At 40.5% G+C, this 18301-nt stretch overlaps 1 protein-coding gene across 2 annotated transcripts; it reads right to left on the reverse strand.

Annotated features, from left to right (window-relative positions):
- Window positions 1-309: 309 nt before the first annotated feature.
- On the reverse strand, window positions 310-18301 carry LOC117508279. 2 transcript variants are annotated; one of them, XM_034167962.1, is made up of 11 exons: window positions 18142-18301; window positions 13512-13844; window positions 13239-13340; window positions 13065-13127; window positions 10724-10777; window positions 10580-10606; window positions 10281-10433; window positions 10137-10190; window positions 10012-10062; window positions 1945-1950; window positions 310-1286 (listed from the first exon to the last, which is right to left on the reverse strand). In XM_034167962.1, the coding sequence occupies exons 1-11, from the start codon at window positions 18230-18232 to the stop codon at window positions 1228-1230; spliced, it is 993 nt and encodes a 330-aa protein (XP_034023853.1). In that variant the 5' UTR covers window positions 18233-18301; the 3' UTR covers window positions 310-1227. The 2 variants fall into 2 exon arrangements, with proteins under 2 accessions (XP_034023853.1, XP_034023854.1); XM_034167963.1 differs by lacking the exon at window positions 1945-1950.

Here is an 18301-nt window from a genome sequence, read left to right on the forward strand (position 1 = left end):
TCCATCTGTTGCATTCTGAAAAACCAACATTTCTCTTGAGAATGTGTGAAATTTTGAAAAAAACGAAAAAGGGAACGTCTTCAAAGGAGATCCTTGTGAACATAGAAATGACATTAGAGGAGGATGCCCCATCTTTTGCTACAGTTTTATGGCGGTCAACTGAATCAAGAGGGGCAGAACAAATGTTGAAGATGGAGCAAGATAAGGAAGACCCAGAACCGCCACCTTGACAGATATTGCCCAGAAGATCTGTGATATAGTCCTCGCTGACAGAAGAGCAAGTGAGCATCACATAGCCAGTACTGTTGGCATTTTCCAGGAGAGAGTTCATTTGGTTCTGATGGAAGAACTGGGAATGACAAAACTTTCACCAAGATGGGTCCCAAGGCCAAACAGAAATGCACGAGGTTCCAAAAGTCCAGGGAGAATAATCAGCTTTTTGAGACCAATCCAGATAACTTCATGCCCATAGATGACACCTGGGTCCATCATTTTGAACCAGAGTCCAAACAACAATCGAAACAATCAAACCATGTAGGTTCTCCCATGACAAAGAAAGCCAAAACTGTCTCATCTGCTGGAAAGGTCATGACCTCTGTCTTCTGGGATGCTGAGGGCATCATAATGGTGGACTATCTCCAGAAGAGACAGAAGCAGTGTGGAATGTTCTGATGAGGTGATCTGTTTCACCAGGACAATGCTTGTCGGCCATCGTAATGGCTGCCATTGAATGAATGTGGCTTTGAACTTGTTCCGCACCCAGATTATTCCTCTGGTTTGGCTCCTTTGGACTTCCATCTGTTTCCAGACATGAAAAGGCATCTTACTGGAACCCATAATACTGATAATGAGGTCATATCTGCAGTGGATGACTTGCAAGAGCTACAGGATAAGACGTCCTATGAGAACAGTATTAAGGCACTGTACTAGTGACACTGGAAAAAGTGTGTGGTCTTGGGGATTCTGTTGAAAAAAATAAGCATTACATTAATTCAGCTGTGGTTTCTTCTGGGTCGGGCTCAAAACTTTTCAGTCACCTTTGTAATTAGTTAATGTTTAATAAATAAAATCTCTCTTTGCCTTGTTCAATGGACACAAAGAAGTTGTGAAATAAAGTACATTGATGTTACCATACAGAAATATACAATGCAGCAATACTTAACACATACAGTCAAGGAGTAACTCTGCCAACGTTGAAAACAGCAATTTATTTTTGTTGTTTATTCTTCACAGTTGATTGAGGTGGTTTGTGCTCCTGTTGTAAATTGGGTTTTTGTATTCATGTTCTGAGAAAGAAACAACAGAGAAATTGGAAAGTGCACATTAAAATTTTATCCTGAACATATGCACAATAGAAATCACCTTTTGCAGCTTGCATCTTTTTGAAACCCGTTATAATTTCTGCTGGATTCATTCATACTGTTAGATATATTTGTTTATGATATCATAGTTAATGCAATAAATGAAAATCACACATACATTTGTGATCAGACGTTTACATACACTCATTGTTTACAACAATTCACACCTGATTGTGTAATGGATGAAGCAGGATAAAATTAAGCTTTTGGGATGACCTTCCCAAAGTCCTGACCTCAACCCATCTAAAAATATCTGGACTGTCCTTAAAGGTTGGGTGTGTGCCTAGAATCTGACCATTTTAACTGAATTCTGGTTAGAAAAGTGGACAAATGTTCAACAAACATTCTGACTGAAACTTGCTGATGGAGACCACAAGTGTCAAGCCAAATTGAAACTGGTTAAGGAACATTCAACAAAATATTATCTGTCCTGGGTGTATAAATAAAACCCAAAATAAATTTAAATGTTAGCACAAAATTCATAGGTATTTTGTTTTTGATTATAGAAGTATTAGTCCATGGGCCAAGCAGGTTTTTGGTACCACTTAAGGGGACTAAATGACAGAACCCAGCCTCAGCGTACCATGGCCTACACAAAAATGTATGATAACCATCCCAGGGTGGTAGTTATAGCCAGGTAGGGGTCAACAAAAAATTACACAAAGGTTAAAATTGAAAAATGCTCCAATCATATTGAGAAATATAGTGTATTATTTGTCTGATCATAATGATGCCAAAAAGGTATAGTTGGACTAACTATGACTGATTTCTATAGAGTTATTGGGTAAAAACTGCAAAAATGGTGACAAAGGTCAGTTTCAGGTTGTACAGGGGTCAAAAAAGTTGCTCCAATTTTGGTAAGAAGTGGTACAAATTAATGGTTAACAGGGTTTTTAAAAAGAAATAGTTTTCACCATTTGTCATGCTTAGTTTTATATATAGTCATATGTCATAGAATCCAATGTACGTCGACCTTATTTGACCTTTACTTTGGAGACCAAGCATTCAACACAGTCAAAACTATTCCATTTAGTAACAGAATACAATGCAATAGAATAGTCTTCATTGTCATTGTACAGTGGGGGGCAGTGAAATTGGGGGTGCTCCCGCAGAGCTACTGTACACCACAAAGGAAGTAAGACATCTTATACACAACAAAAAAATCGTGTAAGTATGATACGACCAGATCATTTCCAAACTGAATGCTGTGTTGATCCGGGACGTCGTCTGACTAGCAAAGAAATGGCAAGAGAGGTGGACATAGCACTTTTCCTGCACATTCCACTGTTAAAGGAGATTTTGTAATGAAAGATGTGCGGCAGAATTTGCGCGTCAGGACGGAGCCGCTCATGGCGCGGAACAAAAGCACCTCTGTGTTGGAAGTCTCACGGGACATGCCCAGCTCTTCCACCATTCGGAATATTCAGACGGCTTTGGGTGGCTTTTCAGTTGAGTGAGTATCCGAGAAATTGTCGAAGTGCTGAGCATGTCAGGGCATGTCCTGTGAGACCAACACGGAGGTGCTTTCGTTCCGCGCCATTAGTGGCTCCGTGGCGAATTCCTCCGCTCCTGTTTTCATAACAAAATTTCCTTTAACAGTGGAATGTGCGGGAAAAGTGCTATGTGCACCTCTCTTGCCATTTCTCTGCTAGTCAGACGATGTCCCAGATCAACACAGCATTCAGTTTGGAAATGATCTGGTCGTTTCAGCCTGTCGATCGCCACTCGGAGCGCGGCGTGCCATCCGCCATTGTGCGCCGTCTTTAATCCGGTTGTAATGGTCCTTAATCTGTGTGATCCCCATAAGATCTTCACCGAAAGCCATCTGAATTTTCCAAATGGTGTCCACCTGGCTGTCTCTCACAGTTTCTGGAAAAATTTGATGCACCGCTGCTCCAGCCGTTCAGACATTTCCCTCACAATGACGGCGGGGGTGTTTATGGGAGTAGGTCTGTGGGTGAGGTGAGTGTGTGTATATTCATTAGGGATGGGTATTGATAAGATTTTATTGATATCGATGCCATGATGGATTCCACTTATTGATCCGATTCTTCATTGATTCCCTTATCGATACCTCTAGTGAATTTTCTGTGTACTAAATGTAGACTTTACAGGTTTTCTATGTCAACAACATTTTATTGAGTCTTAAAGTAAATAAATAAAAAATTGGTCACTGGATCCTTGATCTCTGGACATAAATAAAAATCATTAAAATCTGTACATGGTCACTGGATCCTTGATGTACATGATGGATCCTTGATCCCTGGACATAAATAGATACAAACAAAATCTATAGTTTTTGTCAAAAGCATTTCCTTTCAGATATTAATGACACAAATGTAGCTCCATAGACTCTGAGCTGAGGTCTTGCAGCCGGCTGCACTGCATGTCAGGATGTAATTCATAAAAATGGAGGACGTCTCATTTTGGGGAAAAAACAAAACGGTTTTGCAAACGGTTTTGCTTGGTTGCAGTTTATTGTTTATATTATGTTTGGAAAGAGGTGTAATTTGATTTAAAACAACGATTCACTCTGAAGTTATTAATTCAGACCTAAATCTGCATGTCTCTTTGGAGCTGTGCACTTAGTCTCACAAAACAAAGGTTATTATTATTATTATTATTAGGGCCCGAGTAGGCAACGTCCTACGAGGACCCTATTGTAATTGTGCTGTTTATTATTATTATTATTATTATTATTATTATTATTATTATTATTAGGGCCCGAGTAGGCAACGTCCTACGAGGACCCTATTGTAATTGCGCTGTTTATTATTATTATTATTATTATTATTATTATTATTATTATTAGGGCCCGAGTAGGCAACGTCCTACGAGGACCCTATTGTAATTGCGCTGTTTATTATTATTATTATTATTTATTATTATTTATTATTATTTATTATTATTATTATTATTATTATTATTCTCACTCTTGAAATCGAAATTTCGGCCTCTTCCCATGCTCAAACACTCACCAAACTTTCCAAAGTCATCCGGCCGGATCTGAAATTCGATATTTTGGGGGCGTCGCACATGGTCGCAGAAAAATCGCGAAATAGCACCCCCTAGAAATTTTCAAAAACCCCTCCGCATTGGGCTTTTTTCGTCGTAGCTTCACGAAATTCGGTACACATATTTACCATGCCAGGACGCACGAAAAAGTCTCTTACTGTCATGGTGAAATATCGACAGGACGTCGGCCATTTTGATTTTAAGTTTCGATTTTGAGCAAATTTTTGCCATTTTTGGCCATTTCCACTACTTACATTTGAACGAACTCCTCCTAGGGATTTTATCCGATCGTCTTCAAATTTGGTCAAAATCATCACAACACAATGGTGATCAAAAGTTATCAAAAGATTCTAATTAAGTCAAAAGGCGTGGCTGCTAGGGGTCGTCAAACTTTGGCAAGCTTTTCGGAGCATGCCATTTCACTTCGAACGGCTGTCACACCCACATACATCATCGTAGATCCTTCAAACTTGCTGGACATGATGAGGGCTCTGCCCTGAACGTCTACATATCTTAAGTTCCCACCTGCGCCATAGCGCCCCCCGGTGGTGGCGGGAAATGTCCTATTTTTACTTTAAGAGGTCCTGATGTCACATACTTAACCCAATCAACTTCATTCCACTTCTAAAACATGCAGAACAAATTGGTGAACGTAGGCGATGAACGCCGTGAAGTTACAAGTAACGGCGTCCGTGTGGCGGCCGAATATTGCCCATTCGCCATGAAATTACGTTCTTCATTTTGACGGCTTTAATTTTGTCACATCATCATGAAAATTGATACACAGGTCGAGCATGACAACCTCTTACAATTCATAGGGAAGTCGCCCATGGGCGGGGCAAAATGCCTCAATAGCGCCCCCTTGAAACTTTCAAAAAACCCTCCACATAGGGGTTTTTTTGGAGTAGGGAGATGAAAATTGGTACACGTGTGACTTTCATAGACGTACAAAAACGTCTCTTGCACCATGAGTCTACTCCAAACAGGAAGTCAGCCATTTTGAATTTTCTTCTCATTTTGGCGTGATTTCCACATGTTGTATTTGAACGAACTCCTCCCAGGGATTTTGTCCAATGCACTTCAAATTTCTTTGACAGCATCCAAAGATGATACTCAACAAAAGTTATCGAAAGCTTTTCTCTATGTTGAAGGGTGTGGCCGCTATGGTGCCACCATTTTGACCCTTTGCCATAGAACATCAAGTCATGATAACTCCTTCATGCTTTGCCTGATTGACTTGAAACTTCACATGTATGATGACGGTTGGCCCCTGAACACACCCAGCCCTTCTGTTTGTACACTGAGCGCCCCCTAGTGGATGAACAATCAACATGTCATAACTCCTTGATGCATTGTGTGATTTGTTTAAAATTTTAACTGTGTGATGAGTGGTAACCCCTGCATGCACATGCCCACATGTGGTCACAAGGGCACCCACTGGCCTGGGTAGGCGGTCGCGTGGAACGAGGGCCCGTATATGACTGCTTGCAGTCCTAGTTATTATTATTATTATTTATTATTATTATTATTATTATCACTTTTGAAATCGAAAGTTCGACCTCTTCCCATGCTCAAAAACTCACCAAACTTTCCAAAGTCGTCCGGCCGGATCCGAAATTCGATATTTTGGGGGCGTCGCACATGGTCGCAGAAAAATCGCGAAATAGCGCCCCCTAGAAATGTTCAAAAACCCCTCCTCATTGGGCTTTTTTCATCGTAGCCTCACGAAATTCAGTACACATATTTACCATGCCAGGACGCACGAAAAAGTCTCTTACTGTCATGGTGAAATATCAACAGGAAGTTGGCCATTTTGATTTTAAGTTTCGATTTTGAGCAAATTTTTGCCATTTTTGGCCATTTCCACTACTTACATTTGAACGAACTCGTCCTAGGGATTTCATCCGATTGTCTTCAAATTTGGTCAAAATCATCACAACACAATGGTGAGCAAAAGTTATCAAAAGATTCTAATTAAGTCAAAAGGCGTGGCTGCTAGGGGTCGTCAAACCTTGGCGAGCTTTTCGGAGCACGCCATTTCACTTCGAACGGCTGTCACACCCACATACTTCATCATAGATCCTTCAAACTTGTTGAACATGATGAAGGCTCCGCCCTGAACGTCTACATATCTTAAGTTCCCACCTGCGCCATAGCGCCCCCCGGTGGTGGCGGGAAATGTCCTATTTTTACTTTAACAGGTCCTGATGTCACATGCTTAACCCAATCAACTTCATTCCACTTCTAAAACATGCATAACAAATTGGTAAACATAGGCGATGAACGCCGTGAAGTTACGAGTAACGGCGTCCGTGTGGCGGCGTGACGAATATTGCCCATTCACCATGAAATTACGTTCTTCCTTTTGACGGCTTTAATTTTGTCACATCATCATGAAAATTGATACACAGGTCGAGCACGACAACCTCTTACAATTCATAGGGGTGTCGCCCGTGGGCGGGGCAAAATGCCTCAATAGCGCCCCCTTGAAACTTTCAAAAACCCCTCCCCATAGGGGTTTTTTTGGAGTAGGGAGATGAAAATTGGTACACATGTGTGACTTGCATAGACGTACAAAAAAGTCCCTTGCACCATGGGTCTACTCCAAACAGGAAGTCGGCCATTTTGAATTTTCTTCTCATTTTGAAATGATTTCCACATGTTGTATTTGAACGAACTCCTCCTAGGGATTTTGACCAATGCACTTCAAATTTCTTTGACAGCATCCAAAGATGATACTGACCAAAAGTTATCGAAAGCTTTTCTCTATGTTGAAGGGTGTGGCCGCTATGGTGCCGCCATTTTGACCCTTTGCCATGGAACATCAAGTCATGATAACTCCTTCATGCTTTGCCTGATTGACTTGAAACTTCACATGTATGATGACGGTTGGCCCCTGAACACACCCAGCCCCTCTCTTTGTACACTGAGCGCCCCCTAGTAGATGACAATCAACATGTCATAACTCCTTGATACATTGTGTGATTTGTTTAAAATTTTAACTCTGTGATGAGTGGTTGCCCCTGCGTGCACATGCCCACATGTGCTCACAAGGGCACCCAGTGGCATGGGTAGGCGGTTGCGCGGAACGAGGGCCCGTATATGACTGCTTGCAGTCCTAGTTATTATTATTTCCCTTACCCGATGGACAACTTCAGTTTACACATAGGCTGGTGTTCATGCCAGAGAACCATCGCGTAAAACTCCGATGTGGAACAGAGGACGATTCTCGTTTCTTGCCCGCAACAAGTCAAGAGTCCCAGTTAGTGACTTTAAGCCACAAACTGGGAAAACTGACTCACAAACTGACTCACGATTGACATCTTTAAATGGCTCTGAGAGGGATTAATGAAGAAATTGCAGACCTGCCACTTCTAAAATCCAGCGAAGCAGAGAACCAGCGAACAGTGGGTTGAAGAGCTGCGTCGGTGCTTCAAGCTTCAAGCAGACCCATTGCAGTCCGCACTCAATGCAGAGAAATGATCATTTTCCCGATAAACACCTTCAAAACAACGACACGCCAGTGTCCTGAACTGAAGGACCGATAAAAGGGAATCCTTAAGCAAAAAGGTTATTGATGTCAGTGGATCGACTCATTTTTTAACAATACTTAAAAGGAACCTGCATTCAATACCCAACCCTTGTATCCATGGGTGTTTGTAGTATATATGGTCCAGAGGAAGAAGCTGTTTGTCAGCCTGCTGGTGTGGGACTTTGTTGACATGGAGCATTTCCTGGAGGGCAACAGGTCAAACAGGGGGTAGGCAGGGTGTGAGGGGTCTCCTGTGATGGCCTTGGTTTTCCTAAGGCAGCAGGATGTGGTGATGTTTTCCAGTCTGGGCAAAGGGCAGCCAATGATCTTTAGGGCAGTGCTAATGACCCTCTGCACCACCTTTCTGTCCTTGGCTGTTAAGCCTGCATACCACACACCCAGACAGTATGGCAGTACGCTCTCCACAGAGGAGAGAGATAGAAGGCCAGCATGCAGCAGCTTCATGTCCAGATTGCTCTTCCTGAGGAAACACAGGAAGTATAGCTGCTGCTGAGCCTTCTTAACCAGAACCCTGATGGTGGAGGTCCAGGTGTGGTCTGTGGAGATGTGGGTACCCAGAAACCTGAAGGTGGTGACAGTTTCCACCTGTTCCCCATTTATGAGGATGGGGGGGGTGGTGGTCCTGTCTGTTCTTCCTGAAGTCCATGGTGAGTTCTTTTGTCTTATGAATGCTCAGGGTCAGGTTGTTCTCTGAGCACCAGAGCTACAGTTCTGCCACCTCCACCCTGTACGCTGTCTCGTCCCCGTCGCTGATGAGTCCGACCACTGTGGTATCATCCGCATATTTTGTAATGCAGTTGGGTAGGTGGGTTGGAGACCAGTTGTAGGTGTACAGGGCGTACAGTAGAGGGCTCAGACCCCAGCCTTAAGAGGAACCAGTGCGAGTGTGGAGGAGTGGTGGGAGCCGAGTCTCATAGAGTGTGGGTGGCTCGTCAGAAATTTTTTAATTCAGTTACAGGTGGGGAGGGGGAACTGTAATTTCAGCAGTTTGGTAATGAGAATGTCCGGCAAGATGGTGTTAAACTATGAGCTGGTCCACGAAGATCGTCCTAACATAGCTCTTCTTGTTCCCAGGTGGCTCAGCACTGTGTGGAGAGTGAGGGCGATGGTGTCCTCTGTAGACCGGTTTGCCTGTAAGCAAACTGGTGGGGGTCAAGGGAGGGAGGGAGGACATATCTGATGTGCTGTGAGACTGATTGCTCAAGGCACTTCATGATTATAAACATCAGGGCGATGGATCTGTAATCATTCAGACTGTCTATGGTAGGTTTTTTGGGAATGGGGATGATGGTGGAGGACTTCAGACATGTGGGAATGGTGGCATGTGTCAGGGAGAGGTTGAAGAGTTTGGTGAGGATCCCTGCCAGTTGGTCTGCACATGCTTTAATCACTGCCTCCGGAATACCGCCAGGGCCAGCAGCTTTCCTGGGGTTCACTGCTCTTAGGTTTTTCCTCACCTCATGCTCCTGGAGTGAGGAAGGTGAGGTGCTGGAATCCTTTAATTTCAATAAATAATTTGCATCATTTTTTTTTTTTCTGACAGTGGAGCAACTTTAACTTTTGACCCCAGTATATACTGAAACTGACCTTTGTCACAATTTTGCTGTTTTTACCACATAACTCTGCAACATTCAGTCATAGATAGTTCAAACTATACCTTTTTGGAATTGATATGATCAGACAAATAATGTGTTATATTTTTCAACATGATTGGAGCATTTTGAAATTTTCACCTCTGTGTGACCCTTCATTGACCTCTACCTGGCTATAGCTACCACCCTGGGATGGCTATTATACATTTTTGGGTAGGCCATGGTACATTGAGGCTGGATTGTAAGTGTTGTTTAGTCCCCTTAAGTGGTACCTATTAGGTTAAAATTAATGACTGGCTCATGGACTATATGTTATACATAGTCATTCTGCCCCAGAAAAAAATAGCTCAAACAAATCCCTGAAAATACAGTATTGCCAAGACATTCCTGTCCATGTTGTGTGTATGTAAACTTTTAACCACAGATGTAGCTGAGTGAAAGACGTGTCACCACAAAGTCAATGTATCAGATTGAACTAAATTGTAATTACCATTGTAAACATTGTCCTGTTGAGCTGATATGATGATTTCACTTTGGTTCGCTGTTTAACAAAACAAATGAGTGAAAACCAAGATATCTTAACAATAACAGTGTGGTACCAGAGAGTTATAGTACCATAATACTTGTAATCCTGATTGACATTTGGCTGCTGAATTCTGCAGATGAGCTCTGAAAAGGTGAGAATATGCAACATCAATCAAGTCTGACCTGACTAAATGTTCATCCAGATTACAAACTGTAACTTTGTTCATTAAGCACCTGTATGAAAGGCAGATTTTCTCCTCTCATGCACACTAGATTCAGGCTCACTTTGATTAAGTGAACTCCTGTTCAGATCATGACAAATGCGTTGTCCATGATCATTTCTGGATAGCTGATTCTGGTGGATGCCTGGGTCAAACTCATCATTTTCTAATTTTTAAAGAAGGAACAAAGAAATACACAGACACATACATTTGTTAGGTTACAGATACGGAGCATCCCATCACGTTGAATGAAGTTTTATAGATAGCTAATGAACAAAAAAGATACAATGGAAAATAAAAATTTGAACGCACCGTAAACAAGGACATTAATGTATGATCCTGTGAGAAAAAAAGCACATTGAGAATATTGACAAATGTTGTGAAGAAACAGAACACAGTATGAATTAAAAAAAATATATAATTTGTCCAACACGTGTTGAATTTTTTTCCGATTACCTCTGTCCTCTTCTTCATAGTCGTCTCCTGTTGCTGCAGGTGGATGACTGATAGCTGTGTGAGGATATTGACAGAAAAAGAAAAATTGTGGTTCATTATTCACTGCTGTCCTACCTTTTTATTTATCTTTAACAGCTCTGTAGCTATAACAAATTACATGTTATATTTATTTATTTTATTTGTTTGTGTTTGTTAGTACTGTTAACAGGTATTGGTAACTTGGTGACAGTGGCTACACTGTGAATATATACATTTCAATTTGAGTTGTCCACAAACAGAAGGATCATTGGATCCTTCTGGAGTTTGACAGGAAGCAGGAAGTTTGACAGGAAGCAGAAAGTTAGACCACATTACACCCATTTTGGCATCCCTTCACTGGCTTCCTGTCCCTGTGAGATCAGATTTTAAGGTTCTGTTAATAACCTATAAATTTGTTCACGGACTGGCACCTCCCTACTTCGATGACCTAATTAAACCCTACGTACCGGCCCGGGCTCTGCGTTCTCAGAGTGCAGGACTACTTTGTGTTCGTAGTGTGAATAAACAGTCTGCGGGTCACAGAGCTTTGTCTTATCGTGGCCCTGTTCTGTGGAATGATCTCCCTGCATCAATAAAACAGTCAGATTCTGTAGCCACTTTCAGGTCCAGACATAAGACACATTTATTTTCCCTTTCGTATGGCTAGCATACTGACATTGAATGTTACTATGCTTTTTACCCTTTTAAATTCACGTCATTAGGAAACAGAGCGTGCCACGGCCTCAACTTTATCTAAAGTCTGGGTCTTTTAGTGAAGCTTAGGGCTAGTGGCCGGTGATCACCTTAGAATTTCTTCTGTTTTTCTTGTTGCTTAATGCTGACAAAGTATACTGTATTTGTTGTCTTTCTGATGTCTGATTCCATTTTTTCTCTCTGTTTGAGGTGTGGCTCCATCCAGAGATGGGAGTGGTGTCTTTTTCTGCAACTCTCCCATCCTGTGCACCAGCAAAATTTTCTGTATATTCATTTTGTAAATTGTTTTGTCAATTGTTTTGTAGCATGGCCCAAGCAGAGGGTCACCCCTTTGAGTCTGGTCTGCTTGAGGTTTCTTCCTCAAATCATCAGAGGGAGTTTTTCCTTACCACTGTCACCTGTATGCTTGCTCTGGGGGTTGGTAAGGTTAGAACTTACTTGTGTGAAGCGCCTTGAGGCAACTTTGTTGTGATCTGGCACTAAATTAATGAAATAAATTGAAATTGCTAAATTGAAATTGAATTGGAGGAATCTTCGACTACCCTGAAGTGTTCTAGAGCAAGACAATAATACCTAAACTGCTCACAGGACCTACCTAATACAAACTATAGGGGATGAGGGTGAGGAAGGGCACATATGTGGGTGATTCTTAGACTACAGGCACTTATTATGTCCTTTGATCATATTGTATGAAAAACAGAAAAAAGGGGAAATTTCACACTTTTATAGTTATCTTTACAATGAAAGTGTGTTAAGAAAGTTGTTCTAGTAGTCTATGATGACTTTTTCACCTTTTTTCAGCATCATTATATGCAAATATTGCCATTTTGTGCTTGTCCCACACCCAGACTTTTGATCTTCAATGATAAAAATAAATGGTAAAGAAATGTTTTTTCTAATGTTTTAAAAAATCTCTGAATAAAATATCAGTAAAATAATCAAAACATAATCAGACTGAAATGAAAACCAAAAAAGCTATCTCCTCCCAACTATGCTGGATTCCAGAGAACTGTTAGGACCTAACTACTAGTACCACTACTATTACTACTAATACTACTACTACTACTACTACTGCTACTTGCAAAAATGAAGAGGCAAAAATTTCAAATGAAAAAGAAAATAATAGAAAAGTATGACACCAACCTTTTAACACACTTGCCGATGATGATGCAGCACAAAAGTGCCTCTCCCCTTAACAACTACTACTACTGTCGTACTGCTGCTACTAGTACTTATTTCTACTAAAGTGCTCAATAGCCTATGTCATTCCCCATATGTCAATATATGTACTCCACGTTTGGCTCAGTTCTGCAGCAAAAAAGTGTCTCTCCCTTTGACTACTACTATGACTAATAATAATAATAAAAATGATACTGCTATTACTAAAGTCCTCAATAGCCTATGTATGCTACTCCCCATATGTCAAAGTATAGGTATGCCAAGTTTGGTTCAATTCTGAGGTGCCATTTGTACAGGAGAGAGACATATGCACACAGTTGTCTCTTACTACATATAGAAACTGACCTAATGTAGAATTGTGGGTTAAAGAAATGTAACATATTCTGTAAATTAGATTGATTTAATAATCAGCTCTAATGCCACTGCTTACCCTCTGTAGGCGCTGTACCACCTTGATTGTTCACATAGTTATGCAGAGTTTTTCCTAAATTCACTGAAACAAACAAACAAACAGACATTTAACCATGCCAGTGATTGTGTCTGGGAAGAAAGCTCACTAAGTTCAATTAGTATTAGGGCAATATTAGAGGGTGCTATTACTCACATGTGCATTTCACACAGAAGTAGCAGCCAATCATCAGCAAGGTTAAAACGGCAGCTCCAGCACTGGTGTAAATCAGCAGCTGCATCTCCTCACTCATTGTATCTAAGTGATAAGTTGTGGTTTAACACTGGTGCATTATACAGGAAGTGTTGCTTCAGTTATGTGTACTTCATGTTTGACCGATGAGGTTTCTAACCATGGAAAGAATACAACACTGCTTTTGTGCAAATAAAATCGATTGTCACTGTATCTGTTCAGCAGATTATGTCTTACCTCTTTCAGCCACTAATTCTGCTTGGAGACAGTTTTGCCCCTGCACACAACAATATCCTCCCAGGTCGGAGTCTTGAAGCTTATCGATGTGGATTGAGTAGTTCCCATCAGAGCCCTGGTTTGGAAAGACAGTCACTCGGCCGTACCTGGGGTCCATGAACTGAATGCGCCCTGCGGAGTTTAGTTTGAGCAGTCCATAGTCAGGCATATGGAGCCATGACACCCACTCATTGTTGGTGTTACTTTTTGAAAAGTTGCACTCGAGGAGCACAGAGGAGCCAAGCGGAGCGCTGAACACTTTTTTATTGCAGTCCTCAGGACAGTGCTGCTCACCTTAATGAGGAAGATGAAATACAAGGCCATATATTTAGGACATTTATCTTCTGCCCAAATAAATATGCACACCAACACCAGAAAATAAATCATATCTTGTATGAGATCTGGTAAAGAAACTAGAGAAAGCAGACCAGGCCCAAGACCCGTAATCCAAAAAAACATAGCCAAGGATGGAATGAAATTTTTTTTGGAGTGGTTACACATTTTGTAACTTAAAACTAGGGGTCACTAGAGAGCACTTATAAATATTGAGAATATATTAATAAATCAGAAAGGTTTGCTCAGAGTCAGTATGCCTTTAAATGTATTCCAACCCTTAATTTCAGTAATTTCATTTCATTTCCACTTCCTGTTTTGGTCTACGATCATATGGAAGGTCATAATTTTTTGTTGCAGTCATGTGATCTGAAGCTGAGTTTTAATTTCAGTATCAAATGTTCCCTCAGGCATGCAGTTCTGTAGCTTCTTGACCATTCATCAAAATGCACGTTACACGTGGACATGCCTGAAAATCGGCCTTGAGAGAAGGTGACGTCAAACAGGTTACCAAACATTCGGCAGTACAATCAGAGTAAGCAGAGCGTGCTTTTAAACCTTTTAAATGTTAAGGATGTGTATGCCTGTTAAAAATGACAGGTGCACATTGAGCTGTTTTTGGAAATGGAAACGGCTATTGTAGGCTTCAGATGTGGCAGCAGAAAATGTGTAAAAATCATGGTTGCCCACATTGGGACAAGCAATGCGGCATCCATCCTGTACAATTTTCAATAAAAGGGAAAGATAAGATGAGAAAAAGCTGTAACTTTTCATATCTTTGATCAGAGTATAATTGTATTATATATAAAAATATTTATATATTTATAATATTTATATTTATAAAAATATTTAAATTGCAAACAGGAAAGTTAATTATAGGCTGGTAGGTCTTCTACGCATTTTGCTTTGACTGTCGACTGCTGCATTATCACTGACTATTCCACAAAGCGCTGTTCCTTCATGTTTAATCCCGAATAGCAAATCAGGGCACATTTTGAAGCAACATGGTAAATTCCTGATCCATCTTTATAAATTTGAACAAACTATTCACATAACAAATTAGCCATAATTGGATGCTTAAATTAACCAAGAAGGAGTTTCATAAAGAAGGCCATATTTAAAGTAGATATCAATACCTTCAAAATGGAATCAGTTTGAAGAGTTTTATTTTTACTGCCCACATGAGCTTTTCTTCTAATAAAATTCGACCACAAAATGCTTTTTTCAGATTTCAGAGGTTTCTCCCACAATAACCAATTACCACAGATATGCCACATTTACATATTTCATAGCCAGTATAGCTGGCATTAAGGAGCCAAGAAATGGAAAGGCTTCTTTGAGTGTAATGGTGTGCTTCAGTGTTTCAATCATGGATGCTCGTAATGGTCAATTTAATATTTTCCATATTTTGAGCATACATAAACTTCACAGTTTAGTGTCAATATCTGTTGTTTGACTATAGTCCAAGTCTTAGTCTCCATGACAACTGCCACAGAATATTTCAGGCCTCTAAGTCCATTATTTGCTGAGATATTCTACCTTGAACATGGCTCCAGAAATGATGGCCATAATTTTTGCCTAAAAAGACGGCAGACCCCATGCACACTAAATTGGCCATATCTCAGAAGCTACATGGCCTACAGGCATCAAACTTCAGATTTGTTGTTCTGAATAGTCTGGCAATATTTGATTAAAATTTGAAGAAAATCTGAGACAATGTGCATGAGGCCCTCGTTGAATTGACATGGAATGACGTACATAAGTATTCATAGCCATTGCTCAATACTTTGTCGATGTATATTTGTCAGAAATTACAGCCTCAAGTCTTCTTGAATATGATGCCGCAAGCTTGGTGCACCTATCTTTGAGCAGTTTTGTCCATTCCTCTTTGCAGCTCCTCTCAGGCTTCATCAGGTTGGATGAGGACCATCGGTGCACAGCCATTTTCAAATCTCACCGGAGATAGTCAATCGGATTCAGGTCTGGGCTCTGGCTGGGCCACTCAAGGACATTCACAGAGTTGTCCTGAAGCCACTCCTTTGATATCTTGGCTGTGTGCTTAGGGTCATTGTCTTACTGAAAGATCAACCGTCACCCCAGTCTGAGATCAAGAGTGCCTTGGAGCAGAGAATTTTGTTTCTCATGGTCTGAGAGTCCTTCAGGTGCCTTTTGGCAAACTCCAAGTTGGATGCCATTTGCCTTTTACTAATTTGTGGCTTCTGTCTGGCCACTCTACCAAACAGGCCTAATTGGTGGTAGAGTTTGTTGTCCTTCTGGAAGGTTCTCCTCTCACCACAGAGGAATGCTGGAGCTCTGACAGACTGACCATTGGGTTCTTGGTCACCTCCCTGACTAAAGCCCTTCTCCCCGGATCGCTCAATTTAGACGTGCGGCCAGCTCTAGCAAGAGTCCTGGTGGATCCAAACTCCTTCCATTTGTGGATGATGGAGGCCACTGTGCTTATTGGGACCTTCAAAGCAGCAGAAATGTTTATGTACCCTTCCCCAGATTTGTGCCTCAAGACAATCCTATCAGAGGTCTACAGACAATTCCTTTGACTTCATGCTTGGTTTGTGCTCTGACATGCACTGTCAACTGTGGGAACACATATGTAGACAGGTGCGTTCCTTTCCAAATCATGTCCAATCAACTGAATTGTCTCCAGGTGGACTCCAATTAAGCTGTCGAAACATCTCAAGGAGGATCTGTGGAAACAGGATGCACCTCAGCTCAATTTTGAGCTTTGTGGCAAAGGCTGTGAATACTTATGTATATGTGATTTCTTTTTTATAAATTTGAAAAAAACAACAAAAAACAACAACTCATTTTCACATTGTTATTATGGGGTATTAGTACAGTAAATAACTGTAAGAATCATTCAGATCTGGTTACAAGCATCAAAATTTGACTGTGTATACCTTTTGGTATATATTGTAGAAAAATAACATTAGCCATTTGAATTTTCAATAGGGGGCCAAGTAGGAGTCAATTGATGAACTGCATAGGGGTAAAAAAAATGTTCCAATCATATTGAAAGCTATACCACATTATGTGTCTGATCACAAAGATTCCAAAAATGTATTGTTTGGACTATCTATAACTGAATTTTCTGGAGTTATGGGGTAAAAACAGCAAGAATGGTGACAAAAGTCAGTTTCAGTTTGTTGCTCCAGTTCTGATAAAACGTGGTGCAAATTATTGGTTGAACTATTGGGATTAACAAATGGAATAGTTCTGACTGTGTTGAATGTTTGGTCTCCAAAGTAAAGGTCAAACAATGTTGACGTCCATTGGATTCTATGACATGTGACATGTTACCCCCTTAACATGATAACTAAGCATGACACATGGTGCAAACTATTCCTTTTTAAAATCCTACTAACTCAACCAATAGCCAACACTAACTCTGCTGCACTATATTGTGTGTAAAATTTTGTGAAAAAATTAATTGCATCCATTCTGGAATAAGGCTGTAACATAACAATATGTGGAAAAAGTGAAATGTTGTGAATACTTTCCAGATACACTGTAAATTCCATTCAGTGTACAACAAGTAACAACTAAAAGTAATTAAGTCCCTTCGGCTGCTCCTTTTTTTTTTAGCACTTGTGGTCACCACAGCAAATCCAAGGTGAATTTGCATGTTTAATTGACACAAGTTTTATGCCCGATGCCCTTCCTGACACAACTCCACAATACATGGATAAATATGGCAGGGGTGGGATTTGAACTGGGAACCTTCTGCTCTGAAGCCAAGTGCACTAACCACTTTGCCACCACCCCTACACAATAAGTAACAACTGATTCCACAGAAATAATGAATTTTAAAACTTTGATTTACTGGTTGAAAATTTTATGTAAATTACAATAGCTTTAAACAGCAGAATTTACAAGTAGTTCTGTAAAGGTATTTACTGTACATATTTTTACAAAATTATTCTGGTATCTGGTATCCATTAAAAACAACCACATTTGTGTGTGTGTGTGTGTGTGTGTGTGTGTGTGTGGGCAGGTGAAAGTATGAAAACATGATTATAAAAATTATTTGTCTTGTTTGGGTCACTTCTTAGTGCCTTCATTTTCATTTGTGATCTTTTATTTCTAGTTTCTATTGTCTTGACAATTAAAATGGTCATTTATCAACTCTGTCGCCAATTAAAATTGCGATTTTAATATTGTTTGTAACAACTGAGATTGAAAATGTAAAATGAAAAACCATCACTGAAATAATGGTTTTGAACAAAATTATAAGACGTACCATTTGAAGACACATAGGTGAGGCACAGGACTAAAGAGGAAATCCATTTTTCAGGCTTCATTGTCAGCATTTTGTACGTTGTGAACAGCATGGTGGGTTTACTGTAACTTAACCTCTCTGAGCATCATGGGACAGAAACCACAAGACCATGTCAATTCAT

The sequence above is a fragment of the Thalassophryne amazonica genome, chromosome 4 (genome assembly GCF_902500255.1).
Source record: "Thalassophryne amazonica chromosome 4, fThaAma1.1, whole genome shotgun sequence".
NCBI classification, from domain to species: domain Eukaryota; kingdom Metazoa; phylum Chordata; class Actinopteri; order Batrachoidiformes; family Batrachoididae; genus Thalassophryne; species Thalassophryne amazonica.